This window comes from Mirounga angustirostris, unplaced genomic scaffold (genome assembly GCF_029215605.1).
Source record: "Mirounga angustirostris isolate CCGP_5_RB_7025 unplaced genomic scaffold, mMirAng1.0.hap1 SCAF_5, whole genome shotgun sequence".
NCBI classification, from domain to species: domain Eukaryota; kingdom Metazoa; phylum Chordata; class Mammalia; order Carnivora; family Phocidae; genus Mirounga; species Mirounga angustirostris.
This window is the reverse complement of record NW_026991713.1, coordinates 45765669-45790958: the sequence shown is the minus strand read 5'-3', so window position 1 is coordinate 45790958 and position 25290 is coordinate 45765669. Positions and strand designations below refer to the sequence as shown.

At 38.7% G+C, this 25290-nt stretch overlaps 1 protein-coding gene across 2 annotated transcripts in view; it reads right to left on the bottom strand.

The window, feature by feature from the left end:
- Positions 1–5753: 5753 nt before the first annotated feature.
- The window catches only part of TSPAN8 (tetraspanin 8), a 32636-nt gene continuing 13099 nt past the window's right edge, over positions 5754–25290 (bottom strand). Inside the window, exons 3-8 of one of the 2 annotated variants that reach the window (XM_045872958.3) lie at positions 20544–20681; positions 18652–18726; positions 18447–18554; positions 14116–14250; positions 11239–11322; positions 5754–7332 (exon numbers count right to left, since the gene is read on the bottom strand). In XM_045872958.3, the coding sequence (XP_045728914.1) occupies positions 7279–7332; positions 11239–11322; positions 14116–14250; positions 18447–18554; positions 18652–18726; positions 20544–20681 (594 nt within the window). In that variant the 3' untranslated portion in view covers positions 5754–7278. The remainder of the gene's footprint in view (positions 7333–11238; positions 11323–14115; positions 14251–18446; positions 18555–18651; positions 18727–20543; positions 20682–25290) is intronic. The other variant, XM_045872959.3, reaches the window with a different exon arrangement.

Sequence of the window (25290 nt, the reverse complement as noted above, 5' to 3'; positions counted from 1 at the left end):
CCAAATACTTGCCTATACTCCAAATACATAAAATGTCCCCAGGTAGGACACACAAACTTGACTGCTTACAACAGCTGACAGGGTATGTAGATGAATGAAGCAGGCCCATGGTGGCTCTGCCAAACTGGAGCTCAAGCAGCTCGTCTCAATGGGCAGGCACTGTAGTGTTCTAGCAAATTCCAGATTTGGAATTGCAGATCCAGCGGTGGCAGATCTTCCAGAGTTTTATGGTAAGTGTCCCAACTTTTAACTGCTAGGAGCTATTAAAAACGTTTTAAACACTGTGAAGAAATGCAAAACACATCTGAAGGCAAAGAGGCCCAGAACTCATGAATATAACCCGTCTGCCTTAAAATATTAAGCTTTTGAATGCAAAAGCTAGAAGCATGGCAGATTATTCTGCTTTCCACCTTATCACTTCCTCCTCAAGGGTCCTATGTGCCTGAATAGTGTGGACGTTTGGGGGTGGTGATGAGACAGTAAAGAGAGAAAGACCAAGATAAAAAAATATAGCTTAAGATGTAGAAAATAGTATGAAACACAACAGAAAAAAGAATTTAAACCAAAAGAAAGGGGCAGAAAACTAACATCTATTGTACATTTTTATATAACCAATGACACACATGTATTACCTCATTTCGTCTTCATGAAGATCCCAATAAGTATGAATCATTATCCCCAGTTTACAGGCGAGAACCTGAGCTTCAAGGGATGAAGCAAATGGCCTGTGGTTACACAATGGTGGAGCTGGAGTTTAAACCCTGATTCTTTTTACTTGGAAGTCATGTTCTTACTCAAGCTGCTTAGCAAGTGGTTGAATGCTCATGTAATGACAAATGTGGATGCGGCTAATATAAAATATAAATGTGTCTAGGATCATGTGTTTCTCTCTAGTCCAATGCCCACTACCATCTTCCTTGGGGAAAAATAGTTGTCTGGGGAGCTGGCCCCTGTTGCTACTCCAATGTTGTTAGTTCCTATTTTCCTCCATCCAAGCTCTTCCTCCAAATTTCTTTGTTCTTTCAAACCATCCTCTTTGTTTTTTCTTATGAGCCATCTGATCAAGAATGTTACTTAAAATGGTTTTTCTTTACATAAGTCCGTAGGGCTATGCTGAATTTTAGCATAATTTTGGTTAATTACAAAACCAGCAGAATTATACCTTAATTCTAGAATGTGTAAAAAGCCTATGTATCTACATTGCACACCCATGCAAGATACCACTTCTATTTAACATTCCACTGGAGGTTTAGTCAATGTAATAAAATTTTTAAAAAGGGAATAAAAATGTGTAAATACTGAAAAAAAAGAAAGAAAGAAAAAGAGAAAGAGAAAGAAAGAAACAAACAAACAAAGCTGTATATTATAAGCCAATGACATGGTGGTATACATAGAAAATCCTTAAATAAAATAATCTACAGGTAAATTATTAAAATTAATTAATAAGTTTAGCAAGGTTATTGGATTGAAGATCAATGCACAAAAATTATATTTCTATATACATTAATTTCTTTTAATAATGTTTTATGAATTTTCTGTTAGAAGTCTTCCAATTATTTATTAGATTTATTCCTACGTATTTGACATTTCATGATTCTTTTATAAATTATACCTTCTTAAAAATTTCCCAATGTGTAATTTTTATCATTGTTATACAGAGATACAATTTTGTGTGTCTCGACCCTAAATCCAACAACTTTGCTAACATTACTTTTAATTTAAATAATTGAATAGTTTCTAACAGAAAAATTCTAAAACATTATTAAGAGAAATTAAAGAAAATCTAAATAAGTGGATAGCTATACCGAATGGGGAGACTTAATATTATAAATATGTCAATTCTCCCTAAACTAAGTTATAAATTCAGAACAATCTCAATGAAAATTCTAGTAGGTCTCTGTGTGTGTGTGTGTGTGTGTGTAAATTGGCAAGCTGATTCTAAAATTTCTACAGAAATGCAAGGGCAAAGAATAACCACAACATTTAAGAAGAACAACAAAGTAAGAGAGCTTATTCTATTTTATATCAAGGCTTATAACATTCAACAGTTATGGTATCAGTCCAAGGACAGAACCAAACGAAGAGTCCAGAAACAGACCTTGAGACGATCTGGAACAATATCCCACCTTTGCCAGCTGGCTGTGTTTATCTAGTAGAGAGCTAGCTCTTAAGGAAAAGTGTTTGGGAAAGACTTGCATTATCACCCAAGACAGTCATCCTGTTACACTTGTCCAACTGTTCACAGTTCAAATTATGTGACTCTTGGTCAATTTAGATTATAGGCACTAGAGAGACAGTATCTCTTTTATCAAAATGATAAAATCCTACTTTAATGCTCTAAGTCTGGTCTAGTAAATTCAGTCTCTTGAAAGATGCTCTTACATTATTGTAAGAATAATTAAAAATGGGATCAGGCTGCTACCACGGAAAATGAGAAACACTAATTATGTGTGTTCTTAGTTTGTGTCTTTGCTAGGTGTGTGAAAGAGGAGTTTCACTATAGTAGGTGATGGGAAACAAAATATTTTAGTTGGGTTCATTATACACCAACAAAATCAAGATATACCAGTAAGGTAGACAAAGAAACAAAGGATGTTGAGTAAACCATTACTTGTTTCTACTTCAGGAGGCAGTAAGAAAGATCACATAGGATGGTGGCAATGGGAAGCAGAGAAATGGACAGATTTGGGAAGCATCTGCCAAAATCTAATATAATTACCTGTATCTAAATAAGTGCAACAGTAGAGTCTTAAGCATAACGAACATAATTCCTACATTTCTCTTAACTGGAAGAAACATTTCCATCTACATTGAATAATCAGTTTGATGACAGTTATCTTTTATTTTATTCTTTTATGTTTGTTAAATAATTTAATATGTCTTTGAATATGGTGGTTTGTTCTGGGAGGAATGAAGGTAAAGTATGAGCTTATTCTTAAAACTAATTTTAATATACTATAAGAGAATAAAAGTTTCCCTCATAATCACCTTCAGTACCAAAGACCAAAATTAAAACTCTGATGAACTATCACAAGCAGATAAATATCTTCTTCTAGATAAAATTTCTTAATTGCAACGGAGGAAACTTCAAGTTAAGTGATTTGCAAAAATCCCAAAGCCAGCAACCTATTGGAGCCTGGTCTAGGATGACTCCTGACTCCACTCCAGTTCACTTTCCATGATAACACGCACTTTACTGTCCCCTGGAAAGAGGATATTTTGTTATTCAGATGTGATTCTAAAGCAGTTTTTCTCAATCAATTCCAGCACTGTGGGGAGTTCGGACTGATAATTCTTTGTTATGGGGCACATTCCTGTGCATTATGGGATATTTAGCAGCAACCCGGGCCCCTGCCCACTAGATGCCAGTAACGTTCCCCTTCTCCACCTGTTGTGACAACTCAAACTGTTTTCAGACATTGCCACATAATCCCTGAGGGACAGATGGCCCCCAGTAAGGAACAACTGCTCTGAAGTCCTCCCTATCCTTAAAATGCTTTGAACTTTGATCAAAACAGAAAGAAATCAGGAAATTCTGTACCATTTCTCATGAAAATTTTAATGTCAGTTATACTTTGCACAATTGTACTACCCTCTAATCAAAAAGTTCGGCCTCTTGTGCTTGCTCTCTAAATGTCCAGTTGCTATGACAGTCTTCTCCATCTGCTCAATCCAGTCCTTGACATTCTTAGCTTGGCTTTGTATCAGAGGAAACTACATTTCCCAGGCTCCCTTGTTCTTGGGTTTCTAGATGAGGTCAGCCAACGGGAGGTACTGGCAAAAGAGCGGGCCAGAGGAAAGAATCCAGGGCACTTCTCCCTTTCTCTGTTGTGATGATAGCTGCTGAGTCACCTCCGTGGCTCCGACTCTTGCTAACCAGCCCTTCCTCTGTGGTCCCTGCCATGGTTCCATCTTCTGCCAGGTGGTTCTGGATCCCGGCATCTGGTAACACCATCTCTGGCCCTCCAGTTCTAAAGGTGGTAGTGACTCCCCACAGTTGCTAATCTCTGGTTTACCTTGCCTTCCCATTTGGCTGCTTATTTCTTCCTTCATCTGTGTAAGCAATTGGTATGGACTGAATTTTGCACACACACACCCCACGTCCCTCCCCCTCCACAATTCATATGTTTGAGCCCTAACCCTGAGTGTGGCTCTATTTGGAAGTAATTAAGGTTAAATTAGGTCAGAAGGGTGGAGCCCTGATCTGCTAGCATTAGTGTTTTAATGAAAGAAGACAGTGGAGAGTTCTCTCTCTCTCTCTCTAATATTCATTGTTTAAGCCACTGAGTCTGTTGTATTTTGTTACGGCGGCCCTGGCTGACTAATACAGCAATTCCCTGCGTTGTATTTCCATTGTTTGAAATAGCTAAGAGAGTTTTATGCTTTCCTGCTTACCCTGACACAGCTCTTTATATCACTGATACCATAAAAAAAATGTTTACCATAAAATATCCTAATATGTGCCTGACACTGTGCAAAAGGCACTTCCATATTCATTTCCTTATCTATTTCTCCCAACACTGGGCAAAATGACATTACATAAGGAGCCCAGGTTTCGAGTCACTTAGACTGAATCACAACTCTTTTTTTTTTTTTTTAAGATTTTATTTATTTATTTGAGAAAGAGAGAATGAGAGACAGCATGAGAGGGAAGAGGGTCAGAGGGAGAAGCAGACTCCCTGCCGAGCAGGGAGCCCCATGCGGGACTCGATCCCGGGACTCCAGGATCATGACCTGAGCCGAAGGTAGTCGCTTAACCAACTGAGCCACCCAGGCGCCCTGAATCACAACTCTTGCCGTTGCTGGCTGCACGATCTAAGAAAAGTTAGTTAAGCCCATTCATCTCTGGTTTCCTTGTCTGTAAAGTGGGCCAAACAATAGTACTAACCTACGAGGGTTGTTCTGGATTAAATGAATTACTCTATGCAAGGTGATTTGATTATTTTTAGGCACACAGCATGCTCTCAATAAATCTAAGTATTAGTTTTAGCTATAATTTACTGAGCACCTATTGTGTGGTAAGCACTGTGATAGGTACAGGGGACATAAAGACAAAATAAGAAACAATCAATGCCCTCAAAAAGTTGCAGTATACTAACAGAGACAAACACATGAACAGGTGATTAAAATAAAAGTACATTAATAGACATATGGGAAAGTACATTAATAGACATATGGGAAAGCCAAATAGAGCATGATCCATTTGGGAGGCAATTGTTTGGGAGGTTTGGAAGGCAACTGTCAAGGTTGGGATCCCAGTTCTGCCGATCACTAATGGCTTTACTCTAGGCATGTTACCTAACTTCACAGACGTCTCTATTTTCTCCCCTGCCAAATGAGGATAATAGTATCTAGTTCATAAGCATGTGGTTAAGAAGAAATATGACAATAAAAGTACAGTTTCTGCTATAGTTCTCAGGTGATGACAGGTGCTCAGAAAAGGATAGTTATCTTTATCAGCCACAGGGGAGCACAGAATTAGGTTGCCCAACCCAGCCCACCATGCACCCCCTGCCGCCCGTTTCCCACTCCTTCCCCACTCTGATCCATTTGATAATGACTGCCTTTCTTTCCCTTCCTCCTCCTCAGAAGAGGAGATTAAGTCTACCTTACTTGTCTAGTATGAGTATGGATAAGCACAACTGCTTCAGAAAATTTCTTGGACAGAACCTATTAAATCTAAATATACAAATACAAAGCTATTCTACCCCTGTATACCTATCCAGAAATCAGTACCTATAAGCACCAAAAGATATAAAAGAATGTTTACAGCAACTTTATTCATACTAGCACCAAACTGGAAGCAAACCCAACACCCATCAAGAGGAGAGTGGGTAAATACATTGTAATTATATTCATATACGATGGAATATTACAGAGCAACGAGAATAAACTAGAGTTGCATACAATAATATAGACGAATCTCACAAACAAAATGTTGAGTAAAAGGAGTACCTACTTACTTTACTATTTCATTTATAGAAAGCTCAGGAATAGGCAAAATGAATCTATGGCCACAGAAATCAGAAGAGTGGTTACCTTTGGGGAGGTATTTGCCGAGAGCAGTGATATACTGGTAAATGATTACCAACAAACTCTCAAAAAAAAAGAAAAAAAAAATCCTGATTTTACAGCATTTTCCAATTTCCATGGTATCAATCCTCCCACCACGGTGGATTTCAAGCTACCAACGTGATGTCACTGAGCATATGTTATATATACAATCTGCCCTGGAGAGCTGGTGTGAGCCAGCTCCTGCACGTCAGAATGAAGGGGCATTCTGGTGTGCTGAAAATGTTCTATCTCTTGATCTGGAAAGTGCTTGCACGGCTGGAGTCTTAAGATTTGTTCACTTGGGGCGCCTGGGTGGCTCAGTCGTTAAGCGTCTGCCTTCAGCTCGGGTCATGATCCCAGGATCCTAGGATCGAGCCCCGCATCGGGCTCCCTGCTCCGCGAGAAGCCTGCTTCTCCCTCTCCCACTCCCCCTGCTTGTGTTCCCTCTCTCGCTGTGTCTCTCTCTGTCAAATAAACAAATAAAATCTTTAAAAAAAAAAAAAAAGATTTGTTCACTTCATTGTGTGTATATTATACCTAAATAAAAAGTAAAATGTAAAAATGCCTGTAAGAACTAGAAAGATAAAAGCACTTATATCCATGTCCCAGAGAAAGATCCAAAGAGGTACCAGAGATTCAAAGACTAAAAGACAGCACTCAGATCTTCTTGCCCCACCCCTGCCTCAATAGCTAGGAGAAAAAAGAGATACCATTAGTAAACAGTAGCCCAAATAGAAAAGAGATGCTGACTCTTTCAGCTGGGCCACTCTCAACTTTTTCAACTTGAGGTTCAACTTAATGTTACCACCAATGGCTGATACACCACACAAAAGAGAGTGTTGCTTCTGAAAAGCCCAGATCCACTGCTTTAACTAACTATGGCACTATCTGTCACTTAACAATGACGATTAATCCACTGGGTGGCTCCAGATGAATGTTTTCAGCACAGTACCACCTGAACACAATGATCAGACACGGAAATACACCAGCATAAACAAGGTTATTTTTATCTTAAGTAAAAATCACATTCATATCATTTTCCTTGTGTCACTCACATCTTAAATATGTTCAGTATGTCTGGAAGATACCTGTGATATATCTAAATGAAACATTTTAATAAGACAGCCGCTCCTAATGTGTACAGCACTTGTATATTCAAAGTTACAAAGTCAAAGCAAAATGTTAAAGGGGCTTGATGGATGATAGCTCGGCACATCCACAGACTCATTTGCTCCCAATCTGGCAGTACAGGACCATAGAAAATACCAGACCAAGTACCTAGAAAATAAAGTAACAAGATTAACATGGAATTTAAAATGCTGGAGACATTATAAATAGACAGAAAGAACATTACACATGAAAAGATTCTGGCTCCTGACAGTTCTAATCTTATTTATCTAAGTCATCTCTCTGCTTGGGAAACTGGAGCCTCCAGTGGGACAAAAGAGCATTGGGAAAGCTCTCTGAGTATCTTTGTGTTTTAATCAGAGTTTTTAGCTAGCCAATCCACTTCTAACTGGCTCTGTTTGGGCAGTACTGGCTGCCCCCAGAGCACCCCATCCTTCTCGAACACACACCCTTCTGTGGGGCATCTACCCTGGAGCTCTGGAGAACTCAGGCCTCTGGGGGCTAAATATACCTACTGCTTCCATGGAAGGGTTATATGATCATCTGGTTTAGATCATGTGCATAAAATCAAGGAGTCTAGAATTTCTCCTGCCGTATTTTTAGGCATTGCCAAGAGGAATGAAGAAAGTCACTTTTTTTTCTTAAAATGCTTCTAAATCTATGGGGAATAGCTTAATTCAGGAATTTCCTTTGAAGTGAAAAAGCACAGCTGAAAACCTGGGGCATAATTTCCATCTCGTTAAATGGCTCTCCCAAGAATGAGGGGCCCCAAAACGTGCCCTCCTTGACTCTGCAGTCAGTGCCTGGCCCTGCTGTGGCTTCGATGCAGAAATGATGGAAAGGACCCGTGTGTATTACAGATGGAAAGTTTCCTCCCCACCAGAGGCAGGAAGGGAGTGAGGTGCCATTTATGCTGAGTCATCCTGAGTGTTCCTACTGTACTGAGGCATCCTGCTTACTAATTCTTTCCTGGAAATGCATTTCAAACTAGAACTGCTGCCCAATATTTATTCCTTCTTAAAAATAAAACAGTAGATACCAATTCTCTGCAAAAATAACAAGTTTCATCCATAATGTTCTTTTAGAATGACCTGGAAAAGCCCTGAAATTTCTTTTTTTTTCTTTTTCTTTTTTTTTTTGCCTTGGTCCCAAGCCTTCAGTCTGGGAGACAAGTATCAGGAAAGAGGAAAGAAAATGGGCAATAAATAAATTAATTAATTATTAATTAAAGAAAGAAAGAAAATGGCCAAAATATTGGGATAAGGCAACTCTCTATTGTCGTTCACTGTCACATCCTTGAAATAGAAGTCCACCATTCATCAGCAGAGTAGACAGTTAATATCACACTTTCTTGCATTGGAAAAGATAATTTACCACTGTTCATAAAAACCAAAATAATTAAAAGAGATTCATCACATAGTGATGTATGCTAAGACTCGGGATAAACGTGCTAAGTAGTGTGCATGAGTTTCCGTATTCTGAGGCAGTCCAAAAAATGTTATAAAATTCTCATTTCCCTCTCTCTCTCTCTGTTCCTAGGACCTCCTGTCAAGATAATGTTTATCTTACACAGTGATGACGATCATTGTCAATGTCTTTTTTTCCCCCCGCAATTAAAATGAGGAGTGGAAGGGCTGCTCATTTTTTGTGCTGTTAAGTTGTGTAGTCAAATAAGGAGACATACGATAGTCTGGTTATTTAATGCTGAATAATGAGAATTGCAGTGCCTAGAGATAAAATTTTCTTACAAAATAAAGCATTTTGCATTGATGCCTGACATCCTATCCGAGAAAAATCCCTCAGGGACGTGGTCTTAACAGAGCCTTGAAAATAACTATTGGCCCAGCCTGGGCCTAAGCAGATTATCATCAGAGGTCTAAATGTCAGAGGGTGATTTTTTGTGTGTGTGATATTTGTCTATGGAAATAGTTTGAATATATTTTCTGCAGGAAGATATTTCTTTCTATTTCCTTCTCAAAAATAGTTATTAGAGGGATTTTTCTCTCTATGTATATTTGTGTTTTCTTGAATTTGAATTTGGGAAACAATGGATAAAGGCCTGTTAGGCAACTAGTATTAATGCCTATAAGACAGACTAATGCACATTTTTTGGATATAGTTTTATAGATTGGATATTTTCAAAGCTCCTTTTTGAATTAAAAGAGAGGGAATATAAAATGATTTTTTTCTCTTCAAATCCTAGAGGGAAGGCAGGTTTAGATTGAGGGAGTGAACAACACAAAATGGCAAACAGTTCTTTGAACCAACTCTTTGCTATATACTACTGTATAAATTCCATATAAATTACTATAAATTACTCCATGGAAGTTTTCTACTAAGGTCTTTTCCTATATATGTCTTTAGAACAACCAGTAAAATATCTAAATATGTATCAAACACATGGAATATACCAATTTCACAAAATACTGAAATGCTATTCCTCTTGTAATCTTATTTTCCATTAGATGTACTTAGATTCTTGGCAATGCCTTTGGCTATGGTATGAGAGACATTGATCTTCCCAGTTGCTTATGTCCTTATTTTCTCCAGATTTGCTTCCAAGAAGTTTCTTAAAAGCATCAGTGGTTTATAGCCAGTCATAGTCAATTGTCTGAATTCAAGTCTAACATGGATTTGACACTTCTATTGACACTTACAATGAACACCTCATTCAAAGCCTGATCTTTCAATCAGTCACTTAAAGTATATCCACCAACATATACGTACATGTGTTTTATGCTTATAAATGTCTGAGTACATCTGTGTGTGATTCCTTACTCATCTCTACAACCATTAGCTCATTATTTCTAAACTTGCATGAACCCAAAATACAAGGCAAAGCAGCAAAGGACATTTTACAAAAGGCAGAATCAAAAGAGAAACAGACCTTGTGCATAGCGCCATTTGACGTCCATCATATATCAGACAAAAAGAAAGTTAGTCATATCTACTGACACAGAATGTGTCGTACTTAGACCTATTAATGTGGACTGCAAGGAAGTCATACTCAACAGCCCAACTTGCTGTTCAAACTCTACTAGTAACCTAAAAGTCCACTTAGAACACTAAATTGCTTCAATCCCAGCTAAAATTCCTCTCTGTTCGGTAAAGTAGCACAAGTAAGAGGTAGAAAGCTACCAGAAATCCCAGGGAGGACACTGTATAGCAATCTATGAGAGTGAAGCAGAAGTTAACTCATCTGACCTAACCTGCCCTCAGGGGTAAAAAGCAGGAAAGCACCTTACACGTCATTAGGATTCTTGCCAATGTCCTGACAGGGGATCAAGAGTGAATTGACTCACTTGATATCTAAATTAGCCAAGATCTGGAATGATTCCAAAAATGCTTCTCTGAAATAGTTTTATTTCATCTTTTTAGCAAAGAATTTTAGGCCATGTAGAAAGCATCTTCAGGTTCTTAAAAAAGTCATGTCAAGAAAATCCATCAAGATAAAAATCCTATACGGGACTTTTTTCAACACCAATAATCAAAATGATGAGAGTAAATATATAAATCTCAAATTTCCTCTAAAACTTCTTCAAGTGAGCCCATAGTCTTTAAGGCACATGTCTCTAGTTTTTAAAAATTGCTAGATTTCTCTAGACGGAACAGCAGGAAAAGAGCTCCCCACACTCTTGAGTTGAATTTTTATTTTCTGCTTCAAAATCGGGAAGAGAGATAAGAAATTGTAAAGCTCATGTTTTGGTTTTGTTTGGTACTTTTTCTTCTAACTTCAGGAAACTTTAACTCTTGGGCTAGTTTTCAACAGGAAAAGGATATCTGGGACTAAGAACTGTGGAAGTTAATTCAATTTTTGTTTCCCAGTGGAGAGATTATTCATAAATAATGGTTTCAGCCCTGCTGAATTGATAGATTATAATCCTCTCCCCAGACCGAAGACTGCTAGAGAAAGATGCTAGACTGTGGGCAGTTGGCACCCAGTGTTTTTCTCAAGCACCTTGTTTATATTTGGCTTACTATAAATATTTGTTGGAATTAATTAATGAAGAAACAAGGGAATGAATGAAGAGTCAACAATGCAAGGTTATACTGTACCTCAATAACCACCAGTCCAAATGCTATTCCAATAACTATGAGAGAATGTTTCGCAACTATTTCTTTTATGAAAGAAATGCATGGCTGTTAAAAAACAAAACAAAACATAAAAAGTTACATTTAATCAAAATTTTGACCTTATTTTAATTAAGATTTCCCCCCCACACACACTTTGGGTTGACTTTTTATATTGCTACAGAGGAACACAGTCAACAAAAAGGAATTGGCTTATCCCACTCTGCCATTCCACCATGTGACACTCCACCCTGCTCCAAAAGGTTGTTAACTGTGGCTTGTTCATATGTTAGAAAGCACCAAGAAGTAAAATTTTGCTTCAACTATCTCATTGCTAAATCTAGGGATCTTTAGGTATAAGTAATAATTTTATCCTAACTTTCAATTATTCATTTTAGAGCTATTATCACTTTGTGTATGTTTAGGCTTGTAATCTGCAGCAAAGAGTTCCCTGGTTGGGGTTTCAGCTAATTGTAGCACAAATTTTCATCTTTAAAACAAGGTTTTTTAAAAAAAATCCCCTAATAATTTGTATCAGGGTTATTTTTACTTTAAAAAGGAAAAAATTATTATGTCCACTATTTTGTCTTTACTTCAGATAAAAACGAGAATTTAGAAAGTAGCCTCTCTGCCACATTTGTTGAAATATAGTCAAACTAGCATGCAATTTCAAGCTTATAACATTTCAGGCCAGACCTAGAAATTCTAACAATTGTAAATTATATGGATAATTTTCAAAATGGAAAAATACTACACAATGTAATAGTGGTATTATCTGTATTGCCAGAAAATATATCATCCCTGTGATAGTCTTACATGCACAGAGGGCTAACAAAATATTGCTATGGTTAATAAAATAAAAGTTCTCCATAAGGCTGAGTAAAACAGTCTTTTCCCTCTCATTCTTGAATGTAATGGGTTTCTCCATTCACATCTGATCCAAAGTGGTAAATATTAGAGTAAATTATTATGTCATTTAGGGTTAACCATGAGATTAATGATCTTATCTACTGAGTCACATTCATTATATTTGAGGAGTTTTCTCCCCCTGTCCCCTGCAGATAACCAGGTTATCTTGGCAAAAGGGTGGGGGTGGAAAGAAATGTGAATTATGGCCATTCCAGATTTCTTATTTTTCCAGACCTCTTGCAAATGACAGAAGGCAGATGGATGTCGTTTATGAATTTATGACCCTCTTTTTGGGAACCTGGTGCAGCTCTCAGCCTATCTTCTGCTGAATTATGTGTGAATTTGGAGGGAATGTCTATTACTCTTTAGGATAAAAAAATCTATCCTGCGGAAAAACATCTTCAAATTGGAATCTTTAACAGGCAACAGATAACAATCTGCAACTGAATTTACTAATGTCCTCATCATCCTAAGTGGTAACTGCATTCATTTACACCATATTTATTTCCCCTCTTTCCTCGCAGATATCACATCTCTAAACTAGGTCGGAAGGAATATAAAAAGTAAGAATGAAACTGTTTAATGATACTACTTTGACAATAAAAAACATGGTTGCTCTGTAGTCTGGTTGGGATAACTTCTCCCCGTGAATTATGTTAAGTACTAGTAACAGCAATTCCCCTTTAGAACAGAGTCTCCTGATTTTTGGTGAGATTAGCAAAAGGAATGTGACAGCCAGCGGGAGAGAGATATCCCCCAAGATACTTTCTACTTCCTACTATATAATTAACCTCAATAGCCAATTCTACACCAATGTCAAAATGAAAATAATCTTCAGGTATTACAGAAATTAGTTCATTGACATATAATAGCTTTTACGCATCTTTCTCTCAACTAGATTATAATCTCTTGGAGGGTCCAGAAGTATGTGTGATTTTAGCAAGGGCCTGTCTGATACATAGTGAGCACTGAAGAATAACAGCAAATAAATGAAACATTAATATCAATTATCATTTTCCTATGCATTCCTCCCAAGCAGAAGGAACAATTTATGTAAAGCCCTGTGGTAAGGGACAGATATTAAATCCGTGAACCCTGAAGACTGTGTTAGATAGGGTCCCGTAATACCTTGTCCCTATCTAAGAAATACCAATAATTCCTTGAAATGAAGTTGCCTCGTTTTCTTTCTCTTTTCATTATTTGAGCAACAGCTCCATGAGTGCAGACTTTGTGCCTGTCAGGAATGGATTTCCAGTGGCTGGTAAAAGGCCTGGCCCATAGGAGGTGGTCAGTCATATTTGATGAATTAAGCAATAACAAGAAATATAACATTCACATATTGACATCTACAAGTGACATAAATATGACATCTACAGTACATAAAAGACAAACCCAGCTTTTTCAATTGACTTTAAATGTCTGAGGCAACTTCTCAATTGGAGCAATAATTAGGCAAGTTGATTGATACACTTAACATCCAGAGCCAAATCCCTAAAGGTCAAGTCTTTATACCTACACAATTACTTGAGAAAAGGAACCTTTGATAAGAAAAAGAAATCTTTATTTTGCAAACTAAAGTGAAAATATAGATTTCTAGGATTTATGTTAAAATAGAAAAAATAGAGAAGAATAATGATTAAAGCCATTAATCATTATTAATGAGGATGAGATAACTTTCATCACTTAGCTTGTACTTTCCTTCTCCTTGCAGTGGATTTCTTTGATCTATTAATGTTGACTTTAAATGATATCAGACTCATAGAAAAAAATGAAATACTTTCACTTTTTTATATCTGCTTTTATCTTTAAATTTTTTTGGCGGGGGGAAATTCCTGGGACGTTTATATCATTATTCCCATTGTAATTGCTTGCAATTTAATTTTTTTTGTAAAGACTCATTGTGGAAAAAAATTAACAGAACTATTTACTGTGTCAAATTTGATTTGTTCTCACCTGTTGGTAAACATATTTGCCTTCATACGTCACACAAGAAGACTCTGACGGACCTGGACATTCACATGACATATAATTGTTTTGAAAATTATTTCCCCAGTCAGCAGCTCCATTGACCAAACCACAGCATTTAAACTGTTTAATGAAAAGTAGATATAAAAAAACAATCACCAAAGAAGATAAAAAAAACATTGTCAATACATTGAATCCTATTTTTCTGGAACCATTATTAAGATGTTTCCTATACTAAAATGTCATGTAAATCACCTCACCAACTTCTCTGGATGTAGAAGCAAAAATGAAGGAATCTTCCATTTTGGTCTTAATATTAATGAAGGAAAAATAGGATTGCAGATGCACAAGTCTGAGGATGTTGGAGAAAAGATGAAAAATTTACCTAGTTTTAAATGATAAAAGAGAGGGGATGAATCAGATCTATGTATCCTAGATTTGGGGAAAGAAGTTTCCAAAGAGTTCATGAGAAAATCAAGTTCTCTTTAAAGAACTTTTGTTCAAAAGAGAGGAGAGGTTTTAAAAGATGAAATTTCCATCTCATGATCTTTGATCATTTTTGGAGGAGAGGAGGAAAAGAGTGAGAGGTCTCTCAAAGGCCAAAGAAGATGCCTATTAGTGAGCCTCCCGTAAAGCTGAATTTTACATGGACATCAGCAAAATGGGGGAGGGATGCAAATGAAGGATGAAACTCTTAAAATAATGTCAAGGAAGGCCCAGAATATACTGAAATGTGGGGAAACACTTAAGGAATCTATGGTCATGTTTTGGGAAGGAAAAACAAGGAAGCAATAAACATCATGATTCAGGGTATATGGAACACCATATGATTAGATGAAAGAAAGAAGTAACTGTCCCTCATCTTGTTCTATTTAATCTATTAGAAAGACAACTCTTCATGAAGAAAAGGTAGAAAAAAATTGCTGGAGAAAATAGAACAAAGACTACATGGTTTTCTAGGCTCAGATGCATTATAATGCCAGGATATTGAAAAAACTTCCACTTACTGGCTGGGTGACCACATTACCCCCATTACTTAACCTCTCTGTGCCACAGTTTCTTCATCTGTAAAATGCAGATAATAGTAGTTGCTCACAGTATATGTAAGTTGTAGATTTGTTGTAAAGAAAAAAAATGGGAAAATTCTTGTGAAGATATGAAGTGCTTAGCCCAGTGCCTGGCTTGTAGAAAGTACTCAGTATGTGTTAGCTATTGTTGCTGTTATTTTGTGGTGGTTGTTGCCATTTCCATTATGCTCTGTTCAACACTGATATGAATAATTCAGATAAGTATTTGGAAAGTACCTTTTCAACTCTGTAGTTGATACAGAGCTGGCAGTGATGATTAATGCTTTGGGGAATGGAATCAAGTTCCAAAGTTAGTTCAAACAATGGACTCAAACCAACAAGTTCAGTGGAAGCAGATATAAAGTCTTGCACTTCGGCTCAAAGCCTTAATTATACAAATACATGACTCAGCAGACATTCATATGACAAAGAGTGAAAGATTTCATTTGGCCCCAAAGTCAATCAATATGAGCAAAGAGGGCAATCTTGAAATAACTTCCTTTCCTGTTTCCATGGTAGACATGATTAATTGCTCATGCTTTCTGACTAAATAATCTTGAATAATATTAATTGATATAGAGAGCAGGATTTTTTTTAAAGTCCCATTATATGCACTCACAGATCAGTCCATATCTGACACCCAGTATACCTCAGGATTCCTTAGGGAGGCCTAGAAACAGAAGACATGGTAGGAGGTAGAAAGGCTAAAGTTGGTATGATATCTGGTCACCGGATCAGATGTGAGAGAAGTCGAGGAAGAAGTTGGTCAGGATTTCTTGAAAGTGTTATCACAGCTGGATGAACAAGGCACTGTGCAGTGAATAATACAACAACCTCTAGACAAAGAGTCATCACCAAGAATCCAAGAGGAGCACATTCCATTAGTATGTTAGCAGAGGATTCATGGGAGGAATTCTCTGAAATCCAAAGAGAAAACCACTTTGTATCTACAACTTCTATCCATGTATGGTGGGGCCCCAAGTCATCCAGCCAGAGTTTGGTGTAGGATTCTTTTTCCAAAAAAAAGCATTACTAAAAAGGAAAAGCCCTGGTGGAGAGAGGAAGAAGGGAGGGACGGAGGGAGGGGGATGCACAAAGCGGATCATCAGGAGCGGATGTAATACGACGGGATGCTTTCTCACTGCACATGGTTCAGCTCTGTAGAAATGAGCCCAGCACCCTACCCACCTGTCACTCCCACTCTGACCCCATGCATTGGAAGAAAGAAAGGAAGAGAAGAAGAGAGAAAGAGAGAGAGGGAGAGAGGGAGAAAGCAAGGGAGGGAGAGAGGGATGGAGGGAGGGAAGGAAGTAAAGCAGGAAGGAAGGAAGGAACTCAAAATGGACATTAAAAAAGAACTGTAGTTCTATGAACATAGGAAGCTTCAGGCATAGGATTAGTGTACAAGAATGGAAGTAATTCAGAACTGTGCTACAATAAACAACATTTAGAACTCCGTGGTTGGTACTGAGACCTTGGATATCAGGGACAATGTGCAGCAAGTGTGATTCAGGACTCAGTCCAGAGATCCAGTGGTCACCTATAGTACATTTTGTCTTAGGTCAACCACCAGGGAGGATCAAGGATGCTCAGTCCCACCCAGGGGAAGAATTGAGTTGCTTAAATTCTTCCTGCTTTAAACCTCGATTGATCTGGGCTCCAGAGTAGGATGCTAGAGGGGAGAGGATCAAGAAATGCAGCTATTGGGGAAGCTGGGAAAAGCACACCACAGAGGAAGTGAAACAGAGACTGACTCCTATCAGGTTTCAGCTCTTGGAAATGATGCTTTAAGCAGAATTTTTACAAGCTGGAGTCTATTCAAACAGGAACTGGGAATGCTCTGGAAAAAAAAAAAAGTCATCTGATAAATAGTTCAAGAAACTAAGGATGTTTCAACTTAAAAAGCAAAGCTTTTAGAAGTCATACGATAGCCACTGTCAAAGTAAAAGTGGCAATGTGCTGAAGCATCAGTAGATTTTCTTTTTCCTCTGAAAGTCCAGAAGGAAGAACTAGGACTAAATGATGTAAATCCTAGGGAGTCAGGTTTTGTTTCAAATTAAGAAAGAACATACTAATCATCAGACTTAGATATAAATGGGATAGGATGGGCAAAAACTGATGAACTTTCAATTCCTCAATGTTTAGAGAGTGGATGAACATAAATATAAAATACTTCAATCAGTGAGAAGTCAAGTTAAAGGCCCTACAAAGTCCAACTGTCCTCTAAGATTCTGAGAATTTCCCTAACTTGTGAACTGAATGCTACATGTAGTTCATACGATGGGAATTCTGAATAAAGAAGGAGTGATTAGGAGTTTCACAGAGTAAGTAATATTGTAGTCAAGTCTTGAGGTACATGTAGTATTTGGGAAGAAAGAGAAAAGTATTAGTATTTTCCACAATAGAGAATGATGCCAAGATAGGAAGACAGAACTGTTTAAGGGATCTTGAGTAGAGGAACCTGACTGGACTAGAGTGGTGGGCTTTTGTTTTGTTTTGTTTTGTTTTTGTTTTTGTTTGTTTTATTTTTATGGAGTAGTGTTTACTAATATTAAAATACTAGGTAAGAGCCAGAGAGTATAATACCTTCAACGCCTGCCCAAGTTTTGACTTTACCCTAAAGACAGAGAAGCAACTTCAATAAGTAAATTAGGGAGGGGCTGGTATACCAGTTATAAAAAAATAACTAGTCAGACAACTGGTTTCAAATTCCAATCTCATTACTCATTAGCTGTCAGACCCTTCCAAGACCTAACCTCCTTATCTATAAAAGAGGGATAGTAAAGATAATACGATCCATCTCAAAGAGTTGTCATAAAAATTAAATGAGCTACTGAATGTAAGGCCCAGTACATACTAAGTAGCAGTAAATGATACCTGTAGTTATTTTTATGACAGAGGGGGGCAAACATGGAGGCAGAGAGAAAGAGAGAGACTTTCCAAATGCCCCAAACACACTACCCCGCTAAATGGTAAATATGAAACAACTATTGATTTGGTCCAATTGAGGCTTAATTGGTCATAAACATATCTTCTTAATCTCTGTCCTTCTAAACTGCTTCAGAACTTTATAAGAAGCTGGAAACAAAGTTAGAAATATTCTTGGATTTCTTTTATTGCACAGTGACAGAATAGTCAGTCAAAATCTGCAAAATGGAGACATGTTTTTATGTTAAGGAATACGCCTGTTAAAAATTAAGTAAACATAAAACCGACGCCCAATTACCCAGATGGCCTATAGGTTCCAATTACCTTTTCTTGAAATTTCATCAGGGCTTTCTGGAATGCTTGCGCCTCCTCATCTGTTCCACTTAAGAGCTTTATATTTTCATGGAGAGTCTCATTCAGGACGCGCTCAGACTGAAAATTGAAAAGCATTGTTAAATTATTCGTGCCAGAAGGTAGTATTTTGATTTTTCAGACTTTTCCAAAATTATCAAATATCATGTGTACATACGTCAGATTTGAAAGTAGCTCCTAAGATACCTGCTGCCACCTGCAGGAGCAGGATCAAAAGCAAGCCTATGAAAAACTGAAAGAAAAAAAAAGAAATGGAATACATATTATTCCCAGGGCATTCAGTCACATCTTGGGACATTTGGGCTTAGCACTTTTTTCTGCAGTCGGGATTGTATTACAGTTGGAATAATAACCGCGTTCTTCATTTATTCTACCCTTTGCCTCAAAAAGCCAATCTGGGGGCCATTAGTAGTCAAAAACATTTGCTTCAAACACTGACCAAGCCAAGTGGTTAAAACAAAAATTTATTGATAGGATTGTAGGCATCAATGTGATGTGGAATGGAGGGAAGTTTGAACATTTAGATGCAATTATCTGAATATTATCTTTCTACTTCTTTCTCTTCATCAAACACAAACTCGCACAAACTTTAAAACAAACTTCAGAGTGAGTTCAAAACAAGTTTTCTACGGCTAGCAGAATCACCTGGGATCCCGTTATAAATGTACACTCCTGAAACCTGTCTCAGATCTACCAAATTATAACTTTTTAAAAAATTTTTGATTGTTATGTTAATCCCCATACATTACATCATTAGTTTTTGATGTAGTGTTCCATGATTCATTGTTTGTGCATAACACCCAGTGCTCCATACAGAACGTGCCCTCTTTAATACCCATCACCAGGCTAACCCATCCTCCCACCCTACCAAATTATAACTTTAAAGAATGCAGCCCATAAATTGGTTTTTCTCTCTTTAAAACAAGCTCCTCGAGTAATTAAATCTCCCAAATTAGAAATGAGGCCTTATATACCAAAAGGCAACCACTAGGGATACTATTAAAATCCTGTTAAGCTCTGTCTTTACCTTCCCTCATAATAAACAAACTGTTACAAAATATCTTTCAGGGACAGACACAATAATACTTATTTTATGAGAGAAACAAGCTTAAATGAGCCCTGTAAATGCTAATGTTAGATTTTATCTAATAAATATGTCATGATCTTTTTCTAATATTTTTTTCTACATCCATTTATTATTTTCTACTGCACATGTTAAAAGTAAATGTTTGTGGGTTATCCCAACCCAATCCATCTTCCTTGAAGCTTTCTAAGCGACAAATCTGATTACCTCCCTCTTACAATTTTGTTAACGTGGAATATGATTTGGCGCCATCCATACTCAGACCCATCTCCCATCATTTACTAAAAACAGCCTCTGTCACACTCCAGCCATACCCAAGGCCTTGTCATACCCTAAACGTGCCAGCATCATATGGCCAGCCTCGCTCACTGGAAAGCCCATCACCCCCTCACCCACACAAACACCTTTCTCATTTCTGCTTCCAGCTTGAAAGTTCTCTCCTCTACCCTTGTCCTCCTCTTCTTGGGCCATTCACACTGTAGCTAATAGTTGGCTTGTCAGTCTTCCCTAATGGGTTCTAATTGTCTTAATGTCTATGTATCTTTTAGCACAGTATCTGATATACAGCAGGTACTCAGTAAGAAGGAAGGAAGGAAGGAAGGGAGGAAGAAAGGGAGAAAGAGAGAAAGGGAGGGAGGAAGGGAAGAAGGAAGGAAGGAAGGAATGAAAGGAGGAAGGAAGGAAGGGAGGAAGAAAGGAAGGAAGGGAGAAAGGGAGGGAGGAAGGGAAGAAGGAAGGAAGGAAGGAAGGAAGGAGGGAGGGAGGGAGGAAGGAAGGACGGAAAGAAACAAGGAAGGAAGGACTAAAATTTCTCAGGCATCCTCTAATCTAAGCTAAAAATATTAGCTTCTATAATCAACTCCCCTAAATGAAAGTTAGAGTTTCATCAATCTTGGCAAGTCCTTTTGACAGACAATCCTCAGAAGTCCGAAGGCTGGGTATTGTGTTTTGTCTGGAGAACTCACCAAGAGAAGCATACAGCGGCTTTCTTTAACGGCGCCACAGCATCCCAGGAAACCCAGAATCATGATGATAGACCCCACAGCAATCAAGATGTTCACAGAAATATAGGAGCTAGTGGCAAAATCCCCAGAGTTGAGAATCTGAAAATAAAAAAGAGATTAATGACAGAAAATCCCTTTCTTCGATGTCAGTTGTTCAACAAATATACACTGGGTACTTAGTATGTGCCAGGCCCTATTCTAGCACCTTGAGATACTTCAGTGATCTACAGAAGCAAAAAAATCCCTGCTTTCAAGGAACTTACATTCTATTGGGGTGTTACTTACCTGAATAACATTTCCAACTTATATTTTTCTAAGATGATATATTGGATGCTGTATGTAAGAAATGCAATAGGCTTTTAAAATGCCAATTATTATTTTTTTAAATATTTTATTTATTTATTTGAGAGAGAGAGAATGAGAGACAGAGAGCATGAGAGGGAGGAGGGTCAGAGGGGGAAGCAGACTCCCTGCCAAGCAGGGAGCCCGATGCGGGACTCGATTCCGGGACTCCAGGATCACGACCTGAGCCGAAGGCAGTCGCTTAACCAACTGAGCCACCCAGGCGCCCCTAAAATGCCAATTATTTTTAAAAGCTTAGAAGGATAGGTACTTTCATCCGTGATGTGACCTTCGGTTTGCATATTTTGTGTTTTATACATAAGAGTCACATAGTAAAGCATGTGTTTTTTATGGCAATTTAATTATTTAAATTAGAAAGGCAAGTTCCTCCAACTACCAAGAGACCCAACAATATGAATGAATCTTAAAAAAACATTATGGTGAGCTAAATGAGCCATATTCAAAAGAGTGATTGCTGTATGATTCCATTTATATGACATTCAAGAATAGGTAACTCAGAAATCAGAGCAGTGCTTGACTTTGAGTAAGACAGGAAGGAAAGAAGGAACCGACCGCAAAGGGATATGAGTAAACATTTATGGGTTGATAAAAATGCTTTGCATGTTGTTTGTAATAGTAATCACACAGGTCTATACACTTGTCAAAACAAACTAAAATATTTAAACTAAGAAAATAAGTCTAGATCTTGATATTCTACAGAATTCTATCTCCTTGTCCCCAGAAGGTAGGGTCTTTAGAGTCTTCAGAAACTCTTTATTTTGCCTGTTAATCAATGGGATATTGAGGAAAACATCCTAGGGCTCCTTATATGGGCTTGAGCTGCCCTCCCTGCGTAATTCAGTTCTTCTCTCCAGCAATACACATACTCTGCTTCATCACCTTTGTGATCCCTAGCCTCAATTTACCACTTGTCCTCCAGATAAATCACAAGCGAAAAGTGAAGCCTCGTGCCTATACTCTTCATGAGCGCTCCTTGGACCTCATCCATCTTGTCTGATCTCTATCTACTGGGCTATTTCCAGGGAGAACACTCGTTGTTAAACTAACTCAGAGACTCTGCCTCCTAGATTCTGCTGCACAGCATGTGGGTCAGCTCCCTTAACAGGAAATACATTAAAAAAAAACAAACAAACTACTAATAATGATGTGTACGTTTTTAAAGACTTTAAAAACCAGCTCATAGCCTAGAGGAAAGCTTCATTCAACAATCAATAGGAAGGAATGTGCTGAAACTGTAAAAGCATTAAAACAAAGATTTATACTCTAGTCAGGGTCCTTATATATAAACTAAGGTTCTAACCCTGGACTAGTCAACTAATCCTGTGAAAGGAAACTGGGTCACCCTCTGTAATCGCTGAGGCCCCCTTTGTCTCTAAGAGTCTATACTTACAGGTAATGCTTCAACTTACATATTTAGAAAGCTTGGTTCTGTCCTAAAGATTTTTTGTTTGTTTTTCAGGTTTTTTGTTTATTTGATTGCTGTTTGCTTGTTCATATTGGAGCTAAGAAATCGGTTTTGTTAATAAACATGCATGGCACCTGGGTCAAAGTAGATAATGACCAAAAAAAGCAGCATTAGGAAACCCCCTCTCCCCACTCACCATCAAACACCGCCCTAGAAGGTCATGGCCACTGCAGGTAAACCAGAAGGCGTCTGAGAGGGGTAAGTCACTGTGTGAGTTGTCAGAACTTGGCTTACAGGCCACACAGAAATAACAGGTCAAATACTGACAGGTGGGACAGCAGAGTGCAGCCAGGCAATGAGGCAGTTCTATAAGACTGGTGTGGGCAGCGTGATCCCCTGCCAGAGACTGGCCGGAAAGCAGTGTGTTGGATGCCTGGGCGGTTGCTGTTCCAAGCCCAGCCCAACAGGCAAGAAATGGAAATCTGAGTTCAGGTGTTTGCTCCAGGAGGGGGACAGCAGAGTTTTAAAAGCTGTCTTGGATGAACAGTGTCTGTGTGTGTTAAGACAAAGGGAGAATTTCTAATGGCTGAACCTTGAGGGAGAGGGCTCAGGGTGTTCTGTGGATTCTAAGAGATCTCCTGAGGCTAGAATGGCTACGCCAAAGGCTTTGCCTCGGGTCACTGAGTTTCCCTGAGGGAAAACAAAGTGTCCTAACGAGAGACCCTTTCAGCACGAAGAGATATGCTAAAAGATGTGCACAAAGACCGCCCGGACATTCTTTCTTTTTGCCCTCATGCTCAATGCTTTTCCCTCTAAAACTGTTGCCTCTGTTTCTCCACTACTAAAATTCAGCTCTTTGCAGTCTCGATTCTTTGTCACTGACTTCAGATAAAGATAAATCAAGCCAATTTCACAGAAGTCAAGCTGGTTAGGGGTGTCCCAGCAGATCCAGACTTTCATCCAGGGCTCGAGGCTGACAGAGCACAAGAGTCAAAATGCACCCGAAGATGCTTCCTCACTCTATGAGTTCATTCCATGTGCCCAGATGTGGAGCCCCACCCTCTCAAGGACAGCAATTTTCCTTTAATACGTTCAATGTGTGGAATTTCTTAACAGACTAAACACCAAAGTTGTTTACCAGAAGCACTTGGGGGAAAGGAAGTGTTCCCATATCAACCAGAAATAAAATAAAATAAAAGACAGGCTGCACACATATCTTAAAAAGGCCAAAGCACCCTCTGAATAGGTGGCTGTTTAATGTCTATGCTTAATTATGCGTCCGAAAGTCAAACATCAGCTTCTAGACACCAGAGATTCAGCACATCTTCAAATACCCTTCTTGAGTTCAAACCCAGAGCCCAAGGCCACCAGGAAGTCACAGTTAACATTTATCAGTACAAAACCAGAAATGAAATCCAGATGGGCTAGGATGTTACCAACTAGTTGCCACACCTGTCCCCCACCCAATTTCGTCACCGTGGGTAGGCACACAATGAGGAAGCTGGTAACGGCTACTGTGATTCCTTGGGTTCTCCAAGGGTAGAAAGCCGATTTTAAAAAGAGAAGAGGAGACAGAGAAGGAAAGGAGGGAGGGAGGGAGGAAGGGAGAGAGAGAGGGAGGGAGGGAGGGAGGGAGGGAAGAAAGAAGGAAAGAAGGCAGGCAGGCATGAAGGGAGGAAGAGGCAGAAAAGCCACCCAGTTGAGGAAAGGAATCAGAATAGATGTTAATTTGCTTTTAATCTTTCTTACAACAAGGCTGTCTCCAAAGGCATTTAGCTTCATCACGGCATAATAAGTTTTTGTAGAAAATACATTACTTTAATTGCTGGCTTAATATATCTTAATAATTATCAAATAAGGATCAAAATTCCTCTTAGAGGCAGAAACTTTATTTGGGCAAATAAATACCTTGAAAAGGCTCTAGCAGTGGAAGATGGGATCCTGAATAGCGTCAAGGGCCCAGACCACAAAGAATAAGGGAAGTGCCGTGCATGCAGTTAAGAATAATAATTTGGGGGGTGGAGTGCCCCAGAGAAGAAGGGGGAGAGTAGAACAGAAGCAGGGGAGCCAGGAAATGATGCCAGCTGTTGTGTTGGGTAAAACCAAAGAAGAAGCCCGCGCCTTCCTTTTTTCCCTCAGGCACTCTCTCACGTCCGCAAAGGTGTATGTGGTGCAGAACAGAAACAGCACGCAGGCGTCCGATCCAAACACTGGAGCCAGAATTAACTCTCTGAACTAAACTTCGTCCTGACCTGTGACATCTTGGTGAGAGCTTTGCCAAGGGCGTGGAGTGGGGCATGGTGAAGGGGCTCGTGCTAATCTTATCTAGATAGCAAGAGGTTGGACACCCCCAGCCAATGAGTCACCCTAGCGGGACCAGCCCCTTACTATTCTGAGGAGTCACCCTCGATGCCGGTTGGCACAGGTAATTACCAACCATCTTTGTACCTTGTTGCCTTTAAAACACAGATTCAAATTCTTCTTCTCCAAGAGAACTTCTCATCTTCTTTACTTTTGGACCACCCTCCCACCTTGGGATCAGCCGAATGATGGTCAGTACCTCGTACTAGAGTCATTGGTGTGGAGGAATGGTACCCCGTATCCTCCAGCTACACTTCAGGCCGGCCTTCTGCCAATAACGAAGGAGCTGGATTTCCACTCTAGCCCCTTCTGAACTCCACGTTCATGGCAATCTTCCTATCTTTGAAATAACACCTCTCCATTCTCCAGAAGGATTGATCCATGCCTAGCACAGTGCCAGGCACATAGTGAGTAATTTTGATTAATTAAATTGAATTAAATTATAAAATCATATACCAGCACAAAGGACTACATCAGGCAGTTAAGGAAAAGGCTATGGAAATATTTATATTATTATTGTCATTACTTTCATCACTATAAGAGAAATAAACTACTTTGGGAGCAGAGAAGCTTCTATCT